Below are 19,178 nucleotides of genomic sequence, written 5' to 3' on the forward strand. Positions count from 1 at the left end.
TTCACAGGTTACACAAGTTAGTAGCTAAATAAAGTATGTTCTAAGGCTTTTTTTGTTTGATTTAGGGAAATAGTTAACAGTTGATACTTTGATAATATTGCAATTGTTTTTCTTCTGAAAGAATAAGTCAATTTGGTTAGTTTAGTTAAGAGATTTTTTGTTTTTGCAAGTTGTTACAGCTCATGAGAGCATTCTTACTTCTGATCAATATGTGTATGGTGCTCCTGTTCTTTCCTCATTACAGTAAGGTGTTATAAATTTTACAAACCCAGTCCTGATAATGTGACAGGATATAAATTTATCTTAAATATTATTAAATTAAGTATATAAATCTAAGTTTTAACACAATGTTTTCATGAAGTAGAATATTTTATTTGAAATCTAAGTAATCAGATGTTTCTGTACAAATTTTTATGAAGTAAGAATAAGTAAATAATTTGATATTAGCAATCTTTTTTTCCCCAAAAAAGCTCTTATTGTAGATAAAGAATAAAGCCCAGAGATGTTAAGTACAATTTCAGAGGAGTCATTATTGACGAAGTCAGAATTGAACCCAGTTTTTCTGATTCCAAATGTGCTGGAAATATTGTGAAGGAGGAATCAGTAGGCCTGGTGAATAAACTGGAGCTGTGGAAGGAGATATCTGGAGTTGGGTTTTGCTGTAACCTAATTGGTCTCCTTATCCCCACTCTTCCCCTTTTTCTCATTCATCTTTCATACTGTCTGTTCTTTTCTCTTAAGCTCATTATCTTTGTTATGCTATCACCATTATTTTATAAAATCCATTTAGGAATTGAGTAACCTTAATTAGAATAGATTTCATGTATCAGATTCTAAAAGCTTTAGAACATTTTTTTTTTTTGCGGTACGCGGGCTTCACACTGTTGTGGCCTCTCCCATTGCGGAGCACAGGCTCCAGACACGCAGGCTCAGCGGCCAAGGCTCACGAGCCTAGCCGCTCCGCGGCATGTGGGATCTTCCCGGACCGGGGCACGAACCCGTGTCCCCTGCATCGGCAGGCAGACTGTCAACCACTGCACCACCAGGGAAGCCCAGAACATTTGTTTTTACCCATCCACTCGTTTGTGCCAGAAATCTTGATGTCTTCTGCAGTCTTTTCTTTACCCTCCACATCTAATTGCTTCTTGGATTCTACCTCAGAACTAGTTCACAAATCTATCACCGTTTTCCCCTTTAAGCAGTCTTGCCTGGTTGCTAGCCCTTTCATCTGCTGGATGGTCACTAACCTTCTAAAAGTTCTTCCTACTTTTTCATCTATGAAAATTGATTCCTCTACATTAAAGCGTCCATAAACTTGGATGGGAAGACATTACATCTTTTTTTCCCTTCCAGTTTTATTGAGATATAATTGACATACAGCACTGTATAAGTTTAAGGCATACAGCATAATGATTTTACTTACATACATCATGAAATGATTATCACAGTAAGTTTAGTGAATATCTATCATCTCATATAGATATAAAATTAAAGAAATAGAAAAATATTCTTTTTCCTTGTGATAAGAACTCTTCGGATTTACTCTCTTAACCATTTTCATATATAATGTACAGCAGTGTTAATTATATTTATCATGTTGTACATTACACCCCTAGTAGTTATTTATCTTAAAACTGGAACTTTGTACCTTTTGACTGTCGTCATCCACTTTCCCCTGCCCCCACCTCCATCTCTGGTAACCGTAAGATATTACATCTTTATTTTCACTAATTGCTTATTGAAAATTAGCATTTCCTTCCATTATGAATAAGGTGACAATCCACAGTAATATTATCAATACTTCTGACTTGGTCACCAGTGGAAAACACATCTATTTTCATATCACATTACAGTTGTTGAAGATAACTTGAATATCATTTATGCCCATGATACTTTGGCATACTTTGAAATTAAAGTAGTTGCTGCATACTCTGCTATATCTTGTTATTTAATGTTTTAATGAGGCTCATAGGTTATGCCCAGTTTTAAAAATATTTTGATTACTGTATTTCCATATAATTGGTTTTACTATCCTATTTCATTTCATGAACTTAAAAATATTATTCTGTAATAAAAATGTTCTAAAATTAGATAATGGTAATAGTTACACAACTTTGTGAAATACTAAAAAAAACACTGAATTGTACACTTTAAAAGTGTGAACTTTATATATGTAAATTATATTCCAATAAAGCTGTTATAAAAATATTATTCTGGGGACTTCCCTGGTGGCACAGTGGTTAAGAATCTGCCTGCTACTGCAGGGGATACAGGTTCGAGCCCTAGTGTGGGGAGATCCCACATGCCACGGAGCAACTAAGCTCATGAGCCACAACTGCTGAGCCTGCTCTCTAGAGCCTGTGAGCCACAACTAATGAAGCCTGCGCACCTAGAGCCCGTGCTCCACACTAAGAGAAGCCACCGCAATTAGAAGCCAGCGTACCGCAACGAAGAGTAGCCCCTGCTCACCGCGACTGCAGAAAGCCCGCACGCAGCAACGAAGACCCAATGCAGCCATAAATAAATAAATAAATAAATAAATAAATAAATAAATAAATAAATAAATAAACTCTATTCATAAAAAAAAAAATTATTCTGATAATGGGTCTCTATGCTTTATCAGAATATCAAAAGCGTCTAAGGTACATAAAGGGTTACCAGCCCCTTCTCTTTACCTGGAAATATACTATCCTTCCCAATTACTACCTAGAAACCTTTTATTAGGCATTTTTCCAAAACCTTGCTAAATATTTCCACAATAAAGCCTCTTCCAACTTCCCGGGGCAGTTCTTTTGGTGTGCTCTTAGGAATGTTTACATATACTGCATATACCCTAAGCCCATTGTTGGTTATCAACCTCTAGGTTGATAATTTCTTCAGCCTTGGGTTCATGTCTTTGTGTCCCTAGCACCTGGTATGATGCCTGGCACATAGTGAATGGTCTACTGATGAGTGAGTGAATAATGAGGCTTTAGTGTGGCACAAGAAATACATTAGGATGAAAATGATACTGGGAGAAGGAAAGAAGAATCATTGATTTTTTTCTATTGAAATCAGTTAATAGACTCTGCTTTTCAAAAGGTACTCCTGTTTTTTGCTAAGATCTTATTTTTCGTCAACAATTAGTCATTTATTCAAACATACCTCCCTTTCCTTCAGGGAAATTAGATTTTAATCAGCAAAACTCATCAATCTGTACATTTAAAATGTATTTTATTGTATGTAAAGTATAAAAATGAGGAAAAAAATTGAGACAGGAGAGAAAAACATCTAAGTAGCATAATGACTTAAGAATTAAATAATCGATCTAACAATCAAGAGAAATGTAAAGTAGCGCATGCACAAATGCCAAATGAGAGAGATAAAAACTAAGCTCAGGGGAAGGAGAAATCACTGGGAGTCTGTAGTGGTTGTTTTTCTGTATAGTATTTGGATGGGGAGAGAGGAGGATGACAGCATTATAGCCAGTGAATATAGTGAAGGCAGAGGCTTAGCAGTGAGAAGGAATAAGGCATGTTCCGGGGGAGCCAGTTAGGGGAGACTTCGAGTATTTCAGATGAGAAATGCTAACAGTCTTGAGGAAGAATAGCAGTGGTTGGGATAGTTGGGGAAGACGTGATCAAATCAGACTCCAGGAGTTAGGGAACTGATTGGATACAACAGGGTAATGGAGGAATCAAAAAATAATTGAAATATTGGTCTTGGTTAATTGGTGGAAAAATGATATTATTAACAAAATAGAGAAGTAAGGGAGCAGGACAAGTTTTTTGGAGAGGGTAAATAATTCCATTTCCATTGGTTAAAAATATCAAGCTTATTTTGTCATCTAAACTGATTCAAGAATAAGCTACATGTTTTATAGAAATGAAATCATGTTTTACATTTAATCACACTTTACAACATAAACAGTTCTAAGAAGATATCATGTTATCAGGAAAAGATAATGTTTCCATTTTTTGTACATGTGGTCTTTTTTTTTCTTTCTTAGATTCCAGTATGGTTAGTGATATTGTACTTCAAGACTTACTGGCATATGTGTCTTCAAAACATTCCTATCTCAGAGATCTTCCTCAGAGGCAGCTTCAGAAAATGAGCAGTATAGAATTTGTAGAATTGGAGCAGCTTCAGCCAGACGTATTAGTCCATGCAGTTCTAAGAGTTGTTGATATCACTATACTGACAGGTAAATATTTTGGGTGCCTCCTTAATTTTAGGTTATAAAAAAATTAAGATACAATAAGGACCTACTGTATAGCACAGGGAACTGTACTCAATATTTTGTAATAACTTATAAGGGAAGAGAATCTGAAGAAGAATATGTATATTCTTCTGAATCATTGTGCTGTACACCTGAAACTAACACGATATTGTAAATCAACTATACTTCAATTTAAAAAATTAAGGTACAGGACCGTCTTAGTGTACCATTTGGTTATCAGTAGATATCATTAGACACTGAAGTACAGTATCCCATGTAACAGAGTAATGCCAACTAAAATATTTCTTTTCCTTTTCCAGAGGCATTATACAGTTATAGAGGACATAAGCAAAGGAAAATTATGTTAACAGTGGAACAGGCCCAAGGTCAACATTATGTGCTTGTATTATGGGGTCCTGGAGCAGCCTGGTACCCTCAACTTCAAAGGAAAAAAGGTAAATACACCAAAAAGCATTTAATCTATTTATAGTTAGGTAAATGATTAATGCTTATGAGCCTAAGATGAAGAGACTCTGGAGATCAGACTACATTTGAAATATAATTGATCATGATTGAATATTCTTTTGCAGATTTCTTCTGTTATAATTTTATACCTCCTGTAAGCAATTCAGTGATCTAAAAAGTCTTCTATAATTAATGGTAGCAAAATAAAATCTGTTTATTCTCAGGTATACTACTTTACCTTTGTAGTGAAGATCTTACCTTCTTTGGATAATGTTGTTTAAAAATTTAATTCTGGAGATGCTTCTACAATTTTTATTCAGCCAAAGTACTCTGATAAATAAACTTCTCTCTGGTTATAGGGCAGATGTTAGGGGAGTTGCATTAACTCTTTCAAGTCGCAGTGTTACTGTTTAATAAATTACTGTGCGCCAGGTTTTTATTCCAGTTGTTTTAAAAGTGTGGACTATTAGCCATCCATAGAATGTTCATGTTTAAAGTATGACACATGATTACATTTTTCTTTGAAGCATAAGTTAATCACTTATGATGTATTGAGTTAAATGGAATTGATGTTTCAATAAAACAGTATAACGTCTTCCTTTTGATATTGTGAGATCCTTTAGCTGCAGCAATCAGAAACAGTGTAATTACTGGCTTATGAGTTATTTTACTCTGCTAAATTAATTCAAAGATTAAGTATGTGACCCATTCTTTTTTACCTGTAAGAGTTAATGTTTCTTTCAAACTTCTATTTCAAAATAGTTATCTAAAGATCTATCACATTGTCTCTCTTAATCATTAATAGCCCATAACTAGGATTTGACTTTTGACTTTTATGTTAAGATCAAACAGTGACAAATATTTGTTTGGTTGAGAAATCTGAAACATGTGTCGATGATAGACAAACCATCGTTGTTGACCACCATGTCATGGCCAGGAACATGCGTCTACTGCATGCTGAGCAGAATGTAGGTCGAAGGTGTCATTCCAATTACAGTGGAGCTGTAGCAAAGCAGATTGCTCCATGCTTAATATGAATATTCTTTTAAAACTAAGAGTTATTTGGTTAATAGAAGAGGAATTGTAGTTACCTCTAGATAATTCTATGATATTTAAGTTAATTTTGAAAATTTATGAATCCAGGAATTAAGGTGTAGTTGTTCTTTGTTCATTCATTCAGCATATTTATTTATAATCATTGTTTTTTAAGTTTTAATATCTACATTAATACCTCAAGATCATTCTTTCTAAAATGGGAAAATACCAATTTTGAAGAATCATTTAAGTAAGTGATTCTACTTTCACAAATTGTTAGCATTCTGTCTATTCATTTAGTATTTCTTTTTTTTTTCTTAAGGCATTCTCTGTATTATTCTTTCTGTACTGGGCCCTGGTTTTACTTGTTCCCAAGGAAAACAAACTCACATTTAGGTGATATAATCAGAAATGATCGTCAAGCAGTCATTACTGAATACTGGAGATAACAGAGTCAATGTTTTGGAGAAGAAGAATAAGAAACTAATCCCCAATTTGCATTTTTTAGAAATATGCGTTGTTAGTAGGAATTTGGTATGCCTCATATGTAGCAAGCATTGGTCACAGTTTAGGTCCTAATGAGGGTGGGCTAGGGACATAAATTACACTTCTTGGGACTTGGGTATGCATAAAATAAGCTATTCAGAACTAAATGCCTTTCCAATGCAATATTCTCCTGAAATCATTTAATAGAAGTCTTTTTTTTTTTTTTTTTTTGCGGTACGTGGGCCTCTCACTGTTGTGGCCTCTCCCGATGAGGAGCACAGGCTCCAGACGCGCAGGCTCAGCAGCCATGGCTCACGGGCCCAGCCGCTCCGCGGCATGTGGGATCTTCCCGGACCAGGGCACGAACCCATGTCCCCTGCATCGGCAGGCGGACTCTCAACCACTGCGCCACCAGGGAAGCCCTATTCTTTACTGTTTTTCTAACTGAAGTATAATTGACTTACAGTGTATTAGTTTCAGGGGTAAAACCTTTCTTGAAGACAATTGACAATGCCTATGAAAGCCTTAGAATTTGGAATACCTTTGGCCTAACAATTATAATTAATAGGAATTTATCATGGTTGTGCATAAAGATGTATCTAAAAGTATTTTATCACAGTACTATTTATAATAGTGAAAAATAAGAAACATGCCCCAAAAGAGAGGATTACTCTAATAATTTTTAAGATTTTGGTGTATCTGTGCAATGACATATTACGCAGTATTTTTTTTTTTTTTTTCTTTGCGGTATGCGGGCCTCTCACTGTTGTGGCCTCTCCCGTTGCGGAGCACAGGCTCCCGACACGCAGGCCCAGCGGCCATGGCTCACGGGCCCAGCCGCTCCGCGGCATATGGGATCCTCCCAGACCGGGGCACGAACCCGTATCCCCTGCATCGGCAGGCGGACTCTCAACCACTGCGCCACCAGGGAGGCCCTCGCAGTATTTTTAAATAATGTAGAATAATACTTAATGACATGTAAAAATATATTTGACATCAGTAAAAAGCAAACAAATTGAGAACAACTAGATGGCCACTAAAACATTAACTGTGTTTATTTTGAGGTGTTGATTATAGCTGCCATTTATTTCTTTGCTTATCTGTGATTTCTAAGCATGTATTTTATAATAAGGCAAGAAAACTATTTTAAAATAGTGATTGGTTTTAAGCAACAGCTTGGAATATACATGCTTTAGCTCTTTCTAATGATGCTCTGTCTATACAGATGTATTGACTTGTTTTAAGATTGTCCACAAAAAAAAGCTGTCCAATGAAAGAAACTGAGGAAGCCGGTAGGGTGTTGTGAATTAGATTTATGGCCTGAAGTATGTGGGAAACTAAAAAGACAACTGTCATTAGAAAACTTAGTGCTAAGAGACCTCTTTTTGTTTTGATATAGTTTTAAAGTTGAATCTATTAACTTATAGTCTGATTATTTGGCAAGAAGGTCTGTGCTACTGTGGTTCAGAATTATTACTAAGGGAATTAAAAATAGGAGCGGGCTTCCCTGGTGGCGCAGTGGTTGAGAGTCCGCCTGCCGATGCAGGGGACACGGGTTCGTGCCCCGGTCTGGGAGGATCCCACATGCTGCGGAGCGGCTGGGCCCGTGAGCCATGGCCGCTGAGCCTGCGCGTCTGGAGCCTGTGCTCTGCAGCGGGAGAGGCCACAACAGTGAGAGGCCCGCATACTGCAAAAAATAAATAAATAAATAAATAAATAAATAAATAAATAAAAAAAATAGGAGCAACTGAGTCTAAATGCTTTCTTTTGTTGTGGAAAAATTAGCTAAATAAGAAAACTAAGGGGACTTCCCTGTGGCACAGTGGTTAAGATTCTGCACTCCCAATGCAGTGGGCCCAGGTTCAATCCCTGATCAGGAAACTAGATCCCACATGCATGCTGCAACTAACAGTTCACATGCCACAACTAAAGAGCTCTCAAGCTGCAACTAAGGAGCCCATATGCCACAATTAAGGAGCCTGAGAGCCACAACTAAGGAAGCCCACCTGTGTCAACTAAGACCCAGTGCAACTAAATAAATAAATAAATGAATAAATATAAAAGGAAACTAAGGTGTTGAAAAATCAATGAGTAATATTGATTATGGCAGACGTCCATTTCTATGCCATTATTTTAAAAAATCTTTTCTGTAGCTATCAAAATGAGAGTTTGCTACTTTGAAAAGCAGTTGGTTATGATAAATTATGACTGTTTAGGAGACCAAGTAATCTTTAGAAAAATTTTTGTTAAAATTATTTCTAGCATTCTTATCTTATTGCCTTAATACAACATTCATATTTTGCCTCTTTATATCCAAATTCCTTAATGTGATGAAAGTTGTATTTAACTGATTTAATCAGGTCAATCTATTTAATCTGATTTTGAGCCTAGATTATTTCCTTTTTGGTAACTTTTTGTTTTTGTTTTGTTTAAGATTATATTTGGGAATTTAAATATCTTTTTGTTCAGCGCAATTGTATCCTAGAGAACCTAGAATTGCATACGACACCATGGTCATCCTGTGAGTGCCTGTTTGATGATGATATAAGGGCAATTACATTTAAAGCAAAATTTCAAAAAAACACACCCTCCTTTGTGAAGATGTCAGATTTAGCGACACACCTAGAGGATAAGCGTTCAGGTAAGACCTTTATTTATATAAGACATTGCTAGTTTTTTTTTTTTAATACTTTTATTTATTTATTTATTTATTTTTGGCTGCGTTGGGTCTTCATTGCTGCACTCAGGCTTTCTCTAGTTGCGGCGAGCGGGGGCTGCTCTTTGTTGTGGTGCTCGGGCTTCTCATTGCGGTGGCTTCTCTTGTTGTGGAGCATGAGCTCTAGGCACGTGAGCTTCAGTAATTGTGGCACACGGGCTCAGTAGCTGTGGCTCACAGGCTCTGGAGCACAGGCTCAGTAATTGTGGTGCACGGGCTTAGTTGCTCCGCAGCATGTGGGATCTTCCTGGACCAGGGCTTGAACGCATGTCCCCTGCACTGGCAGGAGGATTCTTAACCACTGCGTCACCAGGGAAGTCTGCTAGTTTTAATATAAGCAAAGAAGCTGCCATTTGTGGGGAAAATGTGTAATTGAATATAAAAGTGAAATATAGATCTCTGTAAGTAGCTGAAACAGATACTGACATCTTCCTAACATTTTGCCTACAATCCTTTGAGGTTAATTTGTAATTATTAGGGATTACCTAAAAATATTTTTTGCATGTAGTTAAAAGCAGCTTATCATTTAATAAGCCAGAAATAGAAAAATGACTCTAGCCAGAATCACTGTTGAGATAAACATTTTATCAAGTTACTAAGCTATCATCTATACATGAATGTTAAAAGTTAACATTGATACAGAATTTATGGAATTTACTTACTGCTTTGTATAATGTAATAACATACTTCCTGAACTCAAATATGTGTGTGTGAGTGTGAGTGTGTGTATAAATTTCATTCTCAGAAGCATACTACATGGAAGAATGCCTGATGAATTTTATACACACACTCACACAATTTCCATGAACTAAATATAATTAATTTATTTTGAGTGCAGTAGTAAAAGGCGTATGTTTTAGGTTCAGAATGCTATACACTTTGGAATGAAGAGAGAGTAAAATAGTGAAAATAGCTAGATAAACTGCTACAATTTTAGTGGGAAATACTTTTCACTAAATTGCATTCCTAACTACAGAAATGATGCTAAAAAGATGCTAACTCCTGGTTGAAGGTATAACAAATTAAACAGCATTTAAAGCTGTAGTTAAGGTTGCTAAATGCCAGTAATGAGTAAATGTCAGTGATTATCAGTTTTGGAAACTAATAGAAAGTTTTCCAGCGGCTGCTGTGGCTTCTCTTGTTGTGGAACATGGTCTCTGGGCACGTGGGCTTAGCAGTTGTGGCTTGTGGGCTGTAAAGTGCAGGCTCAGTAGTTAGGACGCACAGGCCCAGTTGCTCCGCAGCATGTGGGATCTTCCCAGACCAGGGCTTGAACCCGTGTCCCGTGCATTGGCAGGCAGATTCCCAACCACGGCGCCACCAGGGAAGTCCATAGCAAATGTATTTAGAGGGCAAGTAAGGGTTGAAAAAAATGAGATGTATCTGCAGGTTTATTGTTACATAATTTAAGTTTTAATGAAGAAGAAAAATTTGGTCAAAAATTTTCCTCAGAATTTCTGTAAGATTACTATTTTTGGTGCTTTTATAGGTTGAGTTATTGAGAATAACTCAGGAGCTTTGGATCTTGATACTGAATGTTAAGTTTATTCTCCAGTCTGCATAAATAATTTTCTGAATTCTTATAGATGGTTTTAGATTTTGTTAAATGCTAAATGTGTTTTAAGTGGACTAAGATTACTTTAACAGTTTTTCTAGTGAAAAGAATCTGGTCCCAAATAAAATAAGTTGAAGCTCCTAAGAGATCACATGCTAAGATTCTCAACTATATTTCTTGGGCTTTTTTACTAGCATGCTATGCCCGCTTTTGGTTCATCCACAGAAATGTAAGAGTTGTGTCATATGCAGTTAATAGGATACTTCAGAGTTAGTGGTTTTCTTTTTCTTTTTTTAAATTAATTATTTATTTTGGCTGCATTGGGTCTTCGTCGCTGTGCATGGGCTTTTCTCTAGTTGCGGAGAGCGGGGTCTACTCTTTGTTGCGGTGAGTGGTCTTCTCATTATGGTGGCTTCTCTTGTGAAGCGCGGGCTTTAGACACGCAGGCTCAGTAGTTGTAGCTCACAGGCTCTAGAGTGCAGGCTCAGTAGTTGTGGCACACGTGCTTAGTTGCTCCACAGCATGTGGAATCTTCCCGGACCAGGGCTTGAACCCGTGTCCCCTGCATTGGCAGGCAGGAACCACTGTGTCACCAGGGAAGTCCAGAGTTAGTGCTTTTCAAATGTGATTCAGAGAGTCAGATTAAAAAAAAAATTTTTAACAGGGTTTTGGGGATGTAATTTTCACACAGGAAATTACCCTTTTTTAAAGCATGCACATTCACATTGGTGAGTTTTGACATGAAACCCGTGCAACCGTCACCACAGTCATGAAACCGTCAGCTGTCTCTCTGTAATCTCTTCTGACTCCTCATCCCTGCCCCAGATCCTTCCAGGCAATCAATCTGCTTTCTGTCAGTAGAGATTACTTTGAATTCTCTATGGTTTTATATACATGGACTCATGCAGTATGTACATTGTTTTGTTTGGCGTCTTTAACTTAGCAAATTCTTTGAGATGTATCTATGTGGTTGTGTGTATCAGTAGTACATATTATATGAATATACCGTGATTTGTTTATCTGTTCAGCTGTGGATGGACATCTGGGTTGTTTCCAGCTCTTGGCTATTATAAATAAAGCTTCTATAAACATTCAAGTATAAGGCATTATATGGACATAGTCTTTCTTTTTTCATGAGTAAATACCTAGGAACTGAGTCAATAGCTGGATTATATGGTAGGCATATGTTTAACTTTTAATGAAACTGCCAAAAAATAAAAATAAACTGCCTAACTGTTTTCCAAAGTAGTTGTACCACTTTACATTTCCACCAGCAGTGTATGAGAGTTCTGTTTTTTACACACCTACCTCAACACTTGGTATGGACATTCTTTTTAATTTTGTTCATTCTAATAGGTGTGTAGTAATGGGTCATTGTGGTTTTAATTTGCATTTCCTTATTGACTGATGGTTTTGAACATCTTTTATGTACTTAATTGCCAACTATATATCTTCTTTGATGAAGTGTCGATTGAAATCTTTTGCCTACCTAAAAAAATTGACTTGATTGTTTTATTGAATTTTGAGAGTTCTTTATGTTCTGGGTAAAAATTATTTTTCGTTCTTTCTTTTTTTTTTTCTTTTGGCTGTGCTGTGCAGTTTGCAGGATCTCAGTTCCCAGACCAGGGACTGAACCTGGGCCACAGCAGTGAAAGCCCAGAATCCTAACCACTAGGCTACCAGGGAACTCCCTGGGTAAAAATTCTTTATCAACTATAAGCTTTGCAAAAATGTTGCTTGTCTTTTCTTGCCTTTGTTGTAGTCTTTTACTTGTCTTTTCATTATTTTACCCAGGTCTTTTTTTAAAAAATTTATTTATTTTTAGTTGTGTTGGGTCTTCGTTTCTGTGCGAGGGCTTTCTCTAGTTGCGGGAAGCGGGGGCCACTCTTCACTGCGGTGTGCAGGCCTCTCACTATCGCGACCTCTCTTGTTGCAGAGCACAGGCTGCAAACGCGCAGGCTCAGTAGTTGTGGCTCACGGGCCCAGTTGCTCCGCGGCATGTGGGATCTTCCCAGACCAGGGCTCGAACCTGTGTCCCCTGCATTGGCAGGCAGATTCTCAACCACTGCGCCACCAGGGAAGCCCTACCCAGGTCTTTTGAAGAGCACAAGTTTTAAATTTTAATCAAGTCCAGTTTATCCATTTATTCTTGTATGAATTGTGCTTTTGGTGTCATTTCTAGGAAATCTTTGCCAACCCAATATCACAAAAATTTATCTCCTACGTGTTATTCTAAAAGTTTTAGAGTTTTAGGTTTTAAATTTGGGTTTATGATCTATTTTGAGTTAATTTTGTGTGTGACATGAGGTATGGCTTGAAGTTGGGATTTTTTTGTTTGTTTTTTGCTGTATGACTATCCAGTTGTTCAAGCACTAGTTGTTGAAAAGATTATTCCATTGAATTGCCTTTGCACCTTTGTCAAAATCAGTTGTCCACATGTATGCTCTATTTCTGGATTTTCTTCTGTTTTATTGATCTATTTGTCTATCTTTCCACCAATAGCACACTATTTTGATTACTGAAGTTTTATACTGATAGTCTTGAAGTCAGATATTGTTAGCCTTCCAACTTTGTTCTTTTCAAAGTTGTTTTGGCTGTTCTATAACCTTTGCATTTCCATGTGGATTTTAGAATCAGTTTGTCAATTTCTACAAAAAAAGCCTACTGGGATTTTGATTGGGATTGTGTTGAAGCTATAGATCAATTTGGGGAAGAACTGAAGCATCTTAACACTGAGTTTGCCAATCCATGAACAAGGTGTATCTCTCCATTTGTTTAGATCTTCTTTAATTCCTTAGCTGTGTTTTATAGGTTTCAGAGTATAGGACTTTCACATTGTTTGTCAGACATATCCCTAGTTTCTATTTTTATGCTATTATAAATGGTATTTTTAAGCATTTCAGTTTTAATTGTTTATTGGTAATATGTAGAAATACAGTTGATTTTCATATATTGACCTTGTATTTTGTAACTTTGCCACACCCACTAAGCTCAATAGCAACTCTTTGGTGGATTTGGATTTTCTACATAGATGGTCATTTTATTTGTGTTAAGACAGTATTACTTCTTTCTTTCCAGTCTGGATGCCTTTTATTTATTTTTCTTTCCTCGTTACACTTGATAACTCCTCTAATACAATATTGAAAAATAGTTGTAAGATCAAGCATTTTTACCTTGTTTCTGATCTTAGGGAGAAAGCATTTATTCTTTCATTATTAAGTATGATATTGGCTGTATGTTTTTCATAGATGCCTTTATCAGGTTGATGAAGTTCCCTTTTATTCCTAGTTTTCTGAAAAAAAAATTGTTTTTTAATTCTTTTTTTTTTTTTTTTTTTTTGGCTGTGTTGGGTCTTTGATGCTGTTTGCAGGCTTTCTCTAGTTGTGGCGAGCAGGGGCTACTCTTCGTTGCAGTGCACAGACTTCTCATTGCGGTGGCTTCTCTTGTTGCGGAGCATGGACACTAGGCACGCGGGCTTCAGTAGTTGTGGCACGTGGGCTCAGTAGTTGTGGTGTACACGGCATGTGGGATCTTCTCGGACCAGGGCTTGAACTTGTGTCCCCTGCATTGGCAGGAGGATTCTTAACCACTGTGCCACCAGGGAAGTCCTGAAAAAATATTTTTTTTTAATCAGAAATGGATGTTAGAATTTTTCAAATGCTTTTTTCACCATCGATTGAGATGATCATAGTTTTTTCCCAATCTTTTAATATAATTAATTACATTGATTGATTTTTGCATATTAAACCAACTTTGCATTTCTGTTTTTTGTTTTTGTTTTTTTGGCCACGCCATGCACAGCTTGTGAGATCTTAGCTCCTTGACCAGGGATAGAACCTGGGCCCTTGGCAGTGAAAGCACGGAGACCTAACCACCGGACTGCCAGGGAATTCCCACTAAGATCTGTTAATAAGAATTTTTATGTCTGTGTTGTCTGCAGTTTTCTTTTCTTGTAGTAACTGTTACCAAGTCCAAGCTTACTTTGCTTACCGTGTGACAGGCCAGTAAATCGGGAGATGAGGTGTTGAGGCAAGGAATACGACTTTATTTGGAAAGCCAGCAGACCATGAAGATGGTGGACTAGGGTCCCCAAAAGACCATCTCATCGGGGTCTGGATGCCAGTTTCTTTTGTAGAGTCAGAGAGGGAAGTGAAGTAAAAAGGCAAAATAGAGAGGGAGAGGTGGCGAGGAAGTCAAGTAAAAAGGTCCATCAGTCTTGCAAAACATCTCCTGGAATGGCCAGCCTCAGTGAGGGGTTGTGTTAGTTTCTTCTTTCTTGCAGCCATTCATAGGTGGGCAGGGTTCCCTGAGGCAGGCCATTATGTATGATTATAATAACAAAAGCAACGGAAAGCAAAGGTTAAAGTCAAAGAAACAGATCCAACATGGGGTCCCATTTAACTCTTCCCCATTACATATCTTTTTTCTGGTTTTGGTGTTAGAGCAATGCTCATAGAATGAGCTGGTATGTAGTTTTTCCTCTTCAGTTTTCTGGAAGAGTTTGTTTAGAATTAGATTGATTTCTTCTATACATGTTTGGTAGAACTCAGAGAAGCCATCTGGGCCTGAAGTTTTCTTTATTGGAAGGTTTAACTACAAATTAAATTTATTTAATAGATATAGGACTATTCTGGTTATCTATTTCTTCTTGAGTGAGCTTTGGTAGTTTGTATCTTTCAAGAAATCTGTTCATTTCATCTAGGTTGTTGGCACAACAACAGCAACAACAATTTATTGGCATAAAGTTATAATATTCTCTTATTATCCTTTTAGATATATGTAGAATCTATAGTAATATTGGTAACGGGGAAGAGGTAAATCAGACTCCATGTTGGATCTGTTTGACTTTAACCTTTGTTTTTCGTTGCTTTTGTTATTATAATCATACATAATGGCCTGCCTCAGGGAACCCTGCCCACCTATGAATGGCTGCAAGAAAGAAGAAACTAACACATCCCCTCACCAAGGCTTGGTCGTTCCAGGAGATGTTTTGCAAGACTGATGGCCCTTTTACTTTACTTCCTCACCACCTCTCCCTCTCTGATTGTATAAAAGAAACTGGCATCCAGACCCAGAAAAGATGGTTTTCCAGAGACACTATTCTGCCATCTTCTCGGTCTGCCAGCTTTCTGAATAAAGTTGTATTCCTTGCCTCATCTCCTAGTCTCCGATTCATTGGCCTGTCTGGTGGTGAACAGAGCAAGCTTGGACTCGTAACAGTATTACCTGATACTGCTAATTTGTGTCCTCTCTCTCTTTTTTTACTGATCATTTTCGCTAGAGTTTTACCAATTTTATTAATATTCTCAAATAACTACCTTTTATATCCATTAATTTTTCTCTGTTTTTCTATTTTCTATTCCATTGATTTCTTGTCTGGTCTTTATTTTTCCTTTCTTCTGCTTTCTTGGGTTTCACTTTTTTATCTTTCTTAAGGTGGAAATTGGGGTCGTTGATATGAGACTTTTTTTTTTTCCGATGTAGGAGTTTAGTGCCATAAATTTTCCTCCAAGTACAGCTTCTAAGTTCTCTATCCAGTGCCCTATGGATTATAAGATTTTCCACTCTAGCTGGTGGGAAAATACACTACTCCCAGCTCTGTGTAAGCTTCAGTGATTGTTCCCAGTAATCCTTTTCCTTGGTTCTTTCCTTGGCCTCTGGTCACATATATTGGTCAATACTCAGTTGAATTCTCTAAGGGGTGGACCGTCTGCATTTCTCCAGAGTTCTCCCTCTGCATTTCTCCAGAGTTCTCTCTCTTTGCAGCTCTCATCTATCTAGTACTCTACCCTGAGAACTCTAGCCATACTAGCCTTCCAGACTCAAAGCTCTGTCTCCTCTCAACTCAGGGAAACCACCAGTCTCTGCCTGGATACCCTTTCCTGCACCACAGCCAGGAAACTCTCTTTGTAAGCTGGGACAGTCACCAGGCTTACATCTTTTGCTTCTCATCTGTTAGGGATCACTGTCCTTTGTTGTCTGATATCTCATGTCTTGAGAATTGCTGTGTCATACATTTTGTTTGGTTTTTAGTTGTTTCAAGTGTCTGAACAATTTTTTTTTTTTTTTTGCGGTATGCGGGCCTCTCACTGCTGTGGCCTCTCCCGTTGCGGAGCACAGGCTCCGGACGCACAGGCTCAGCCGCCATGGCTCATGGGCCCAGCCACTCTGTGGCATGTGGGATCTTCCCGGACTGGGGCACGAACCCGTGTCCCCTGCATCAGCAGGCGGACTCTCAACCACTGCGCCACCAGGGAAGCCCTGAACTATTTTTATACACAGCACTTCTGACATCAAATGTATGGGGGTTTTTTTGTCTGTTTTTTTGTTTTTGTTTTTTTCACACCAACAGCCATTTCTCTGACTCTGAACACCAACTTGGTGTCCTACAGTTCAGTTTTGATGCTAACTGCTTGGAGTTAGTATCAGACTCCACAGGTTTAAAAGCTCAGTCGCACAGGACTCTCCTCACTTCAGATGCCAGTCTCAAATATTAGGTACCCCGGGTACCCTTCTGTCTGACTTGACTACAAAGTTGGGAGTTCCCACAGCCCTCCCTACTTTCAGGCTCAGTAATTTGCTAGAACTGCTCACAGAACTCAGGAACTCTCTTTATTTACATACCAGTTTATTATAAAGGATACAACTCAGGAACAGCCAAATGGAAGAGATACATAGGGCAAGGTATGGGGGAAGGGGCGTGGAGCGTCCATGCCCTCTCCGGTGCACCAACCTCCCAGCATCTCAATGTGTTCATCAATCCAGAAGCTCCTTGAACCCTGTTTAAGGTTTTTAATCAAGGACTCATCGTGTAGGCGTTATTGATTAAATCATTGCCCATTGGTGACTAGCTCAATCTCCAGCCCCTTTCCCCTCTGCAGAGGTCAGTGGGTGGGGCTGAAAGTTCTAACCATCTAATCTGCCTTGGTCCTTCTGGTGACCAGCCCCCATCCTGAAGCTACCTATGGGCCCCAGTCACCAGTCATCTCATTAGCAAAGAAAGATACTCTTATCACTCTGGGAGATTTCCAAGAGTTTTTGGAGCTGTGTGCTAGGAACTAAGGACAAAGACCGAATATTTACTTTTTATTAATCACAAGGTAGGAGCATAAATCCAGTCGCTTACTCTACCTTGGCCAAATGCCAGGTTAAAATTCTACAAGTTGTGTTCATTCAGGTATGTGTGTTTGAATATTTTCCAAGATGTGATTATAGGTTAACATTATTACATTATAAAACTAAGCTAAGGAGAATGCAAGTAGAAAACAAAAACAACCGCCTCTCAAAAAACCCACCTTTTAATTGAATACAGAGATTTATTCTCAGAGAAGAACTCCATATACCCACTTCTACATGGAAACATTTATTGATACTGTGACCAAACGCAAGTTCGTTTGCCGGATGCACAATGAGGCCAAACAAACCAAAACGTCAGAGTTTGGAGCAGAGAAAGGTTTATTGCAGGGCCAAGCAAGGAGAATGGGCAGCTCATGTTCAAAAAATCCCAACTCCCTAGTGGTTTTCAGGGAGAAGTTTTATGGGCAGTATTTGGGGTGAGAGATGCAGGGTGGTGCTCTGGGAATCTGTGTGTTCAGCCTGAAGTTACCATCCTCCACTTGGGTGGGGGCCTTAGTTCCTGCAGAAGAGCTCAAAGATGCTGTTATGTATATTCCATGAGAAGGAGCCAGGACCCTGCCCCTCTGCTGTACTACTATTGTATCTTGACTTCTCCTCCCTTGTTTCTGCATCCCCTCCCTTCGTTGATTAACAACTGTTTGAATCTGCTCTTCGGAACTCAGGGAAGATCAAGGAGGCTGAATGAAGCCTATTTCCTACAAACAAGAAATGAGGACACAGAAAGGATTTGTACCTGGGAGAGCCCCACAGAGTCCTGCTCTGTTTCAATACTAACAGTTAAGTTAAATTAATAAAACTTCTGGAAAATAAACACAGATGATAGAAAATTTACAAATTTTTATATCAAACAAGATTTTGATACAACTTTCAAAAATGGAAGTAAGTGGCTATAGAAACTCTAGATTTATACTAGTTGGTGAAATCTTGGGTCGTGTTGTAGTGCCATGTAAATTTCTAACCCAGTTTCATATTTATATGTCCTTCCTGTCCCCGCCCCCCCACCCCCAAAGCCCCACAGGCTTGTGGAGCTGGTCACTGCAAGAAGAATGCCATAGGCAGTAGAGGGGCTACATTTAATTTGGTGTCACAGAGAAGTCTACTCTGTTATCTACCTTTTACATAAAACAGCTACTTGCTGAGATTGGAGACCTAGAAGTAGATTTAAAAATAAAAATAAACAACATTATAGACAACAACAAATTAGGTGGCTACAGTTTTGATGATTAATGGTTCTAAGTATATAAACTCACCAATTTGGGGATGAGGCTGGGAATTGGGACTATTCTTGCATACCCTGGAGAGGTACTCCCCAGTGGGAAACCATGCAAAAACTTCGTGCTGTTATAGTCTGTCCCTGGTTGTGAAACTGAGCAGGACCCTGCGGGGCCTTCCCAGGTACAAAAACCTTTCTGTGTCCCCAGTTTTTTATTTGCAGGATAAAGGCTTCAGCCTCCTAGACTTTCCTGAATACCAAAGAGTAGATTACAGTTACTAACCAGGGAAATAAGGGAATGCAGAAACAAAGAAGGAGCAGTCAAGAAATGATAGTGCAACTATTAAAGCAGGATCCTGGTTCCTGCTCAAGT

The 19,178-nt window shown here is 38.2% G+C and overlaps 1 protein-coding gene across 8 annotated transcripts in view; it reads left to right on the forward strand.

Annotated features, from left to right (window-relative positions):
• The window catches only part of SHLD2 (shieldin complex subunit 2), a gene marked incomplete at its 5' end in the record, with an annotated part of 46,554 nt that overhangs the window by 17,769 nt on the left and 9,607 nt on the right, over nucleotides 1-19,178 (forward strand). For 5 of the 8 annotated variants that reach the window (XM_079697561.1, XM_079697556.1, XM_079697558.1 and 2 more), the window contains 3 exons: nucleotides 3,989-4,183; nucleotides 4,519-4,653; nucleotides 8,619-8,825. In XM_079697561.1, coding sequence (XP_079553687.1) covers nucleotides 3,989-4,183; nucleotides 4,519-4,653; nucleotides 8,619-8,825 — 537 coding nt within the window. The remainder of the gene's footprint in view (nucleotides 1-3,988; nucleotides 4,184-4,518; nucleotides 4,654-8,618; nucleotides 8,826-19,178) is intronic. The other 3 variants (XM_079697559.1, XM_079697560.1, XM_079697563.1) reach the window with 1 other exon arrangement.

This window comes from Hyperoodon ampullatus (assembly GCF_949752795.1).
Source record: "Hyperoodon ampullatus genome assembly, chromosome: 1".
NCBI classification, from domain to species: domain Eukaryota; kingdom Metazoa; phylum Chordata; class Mammalia; order Artiodactyla; family Ziphiidae; genus Hyperoodon; species Hyperoodon ampullatus.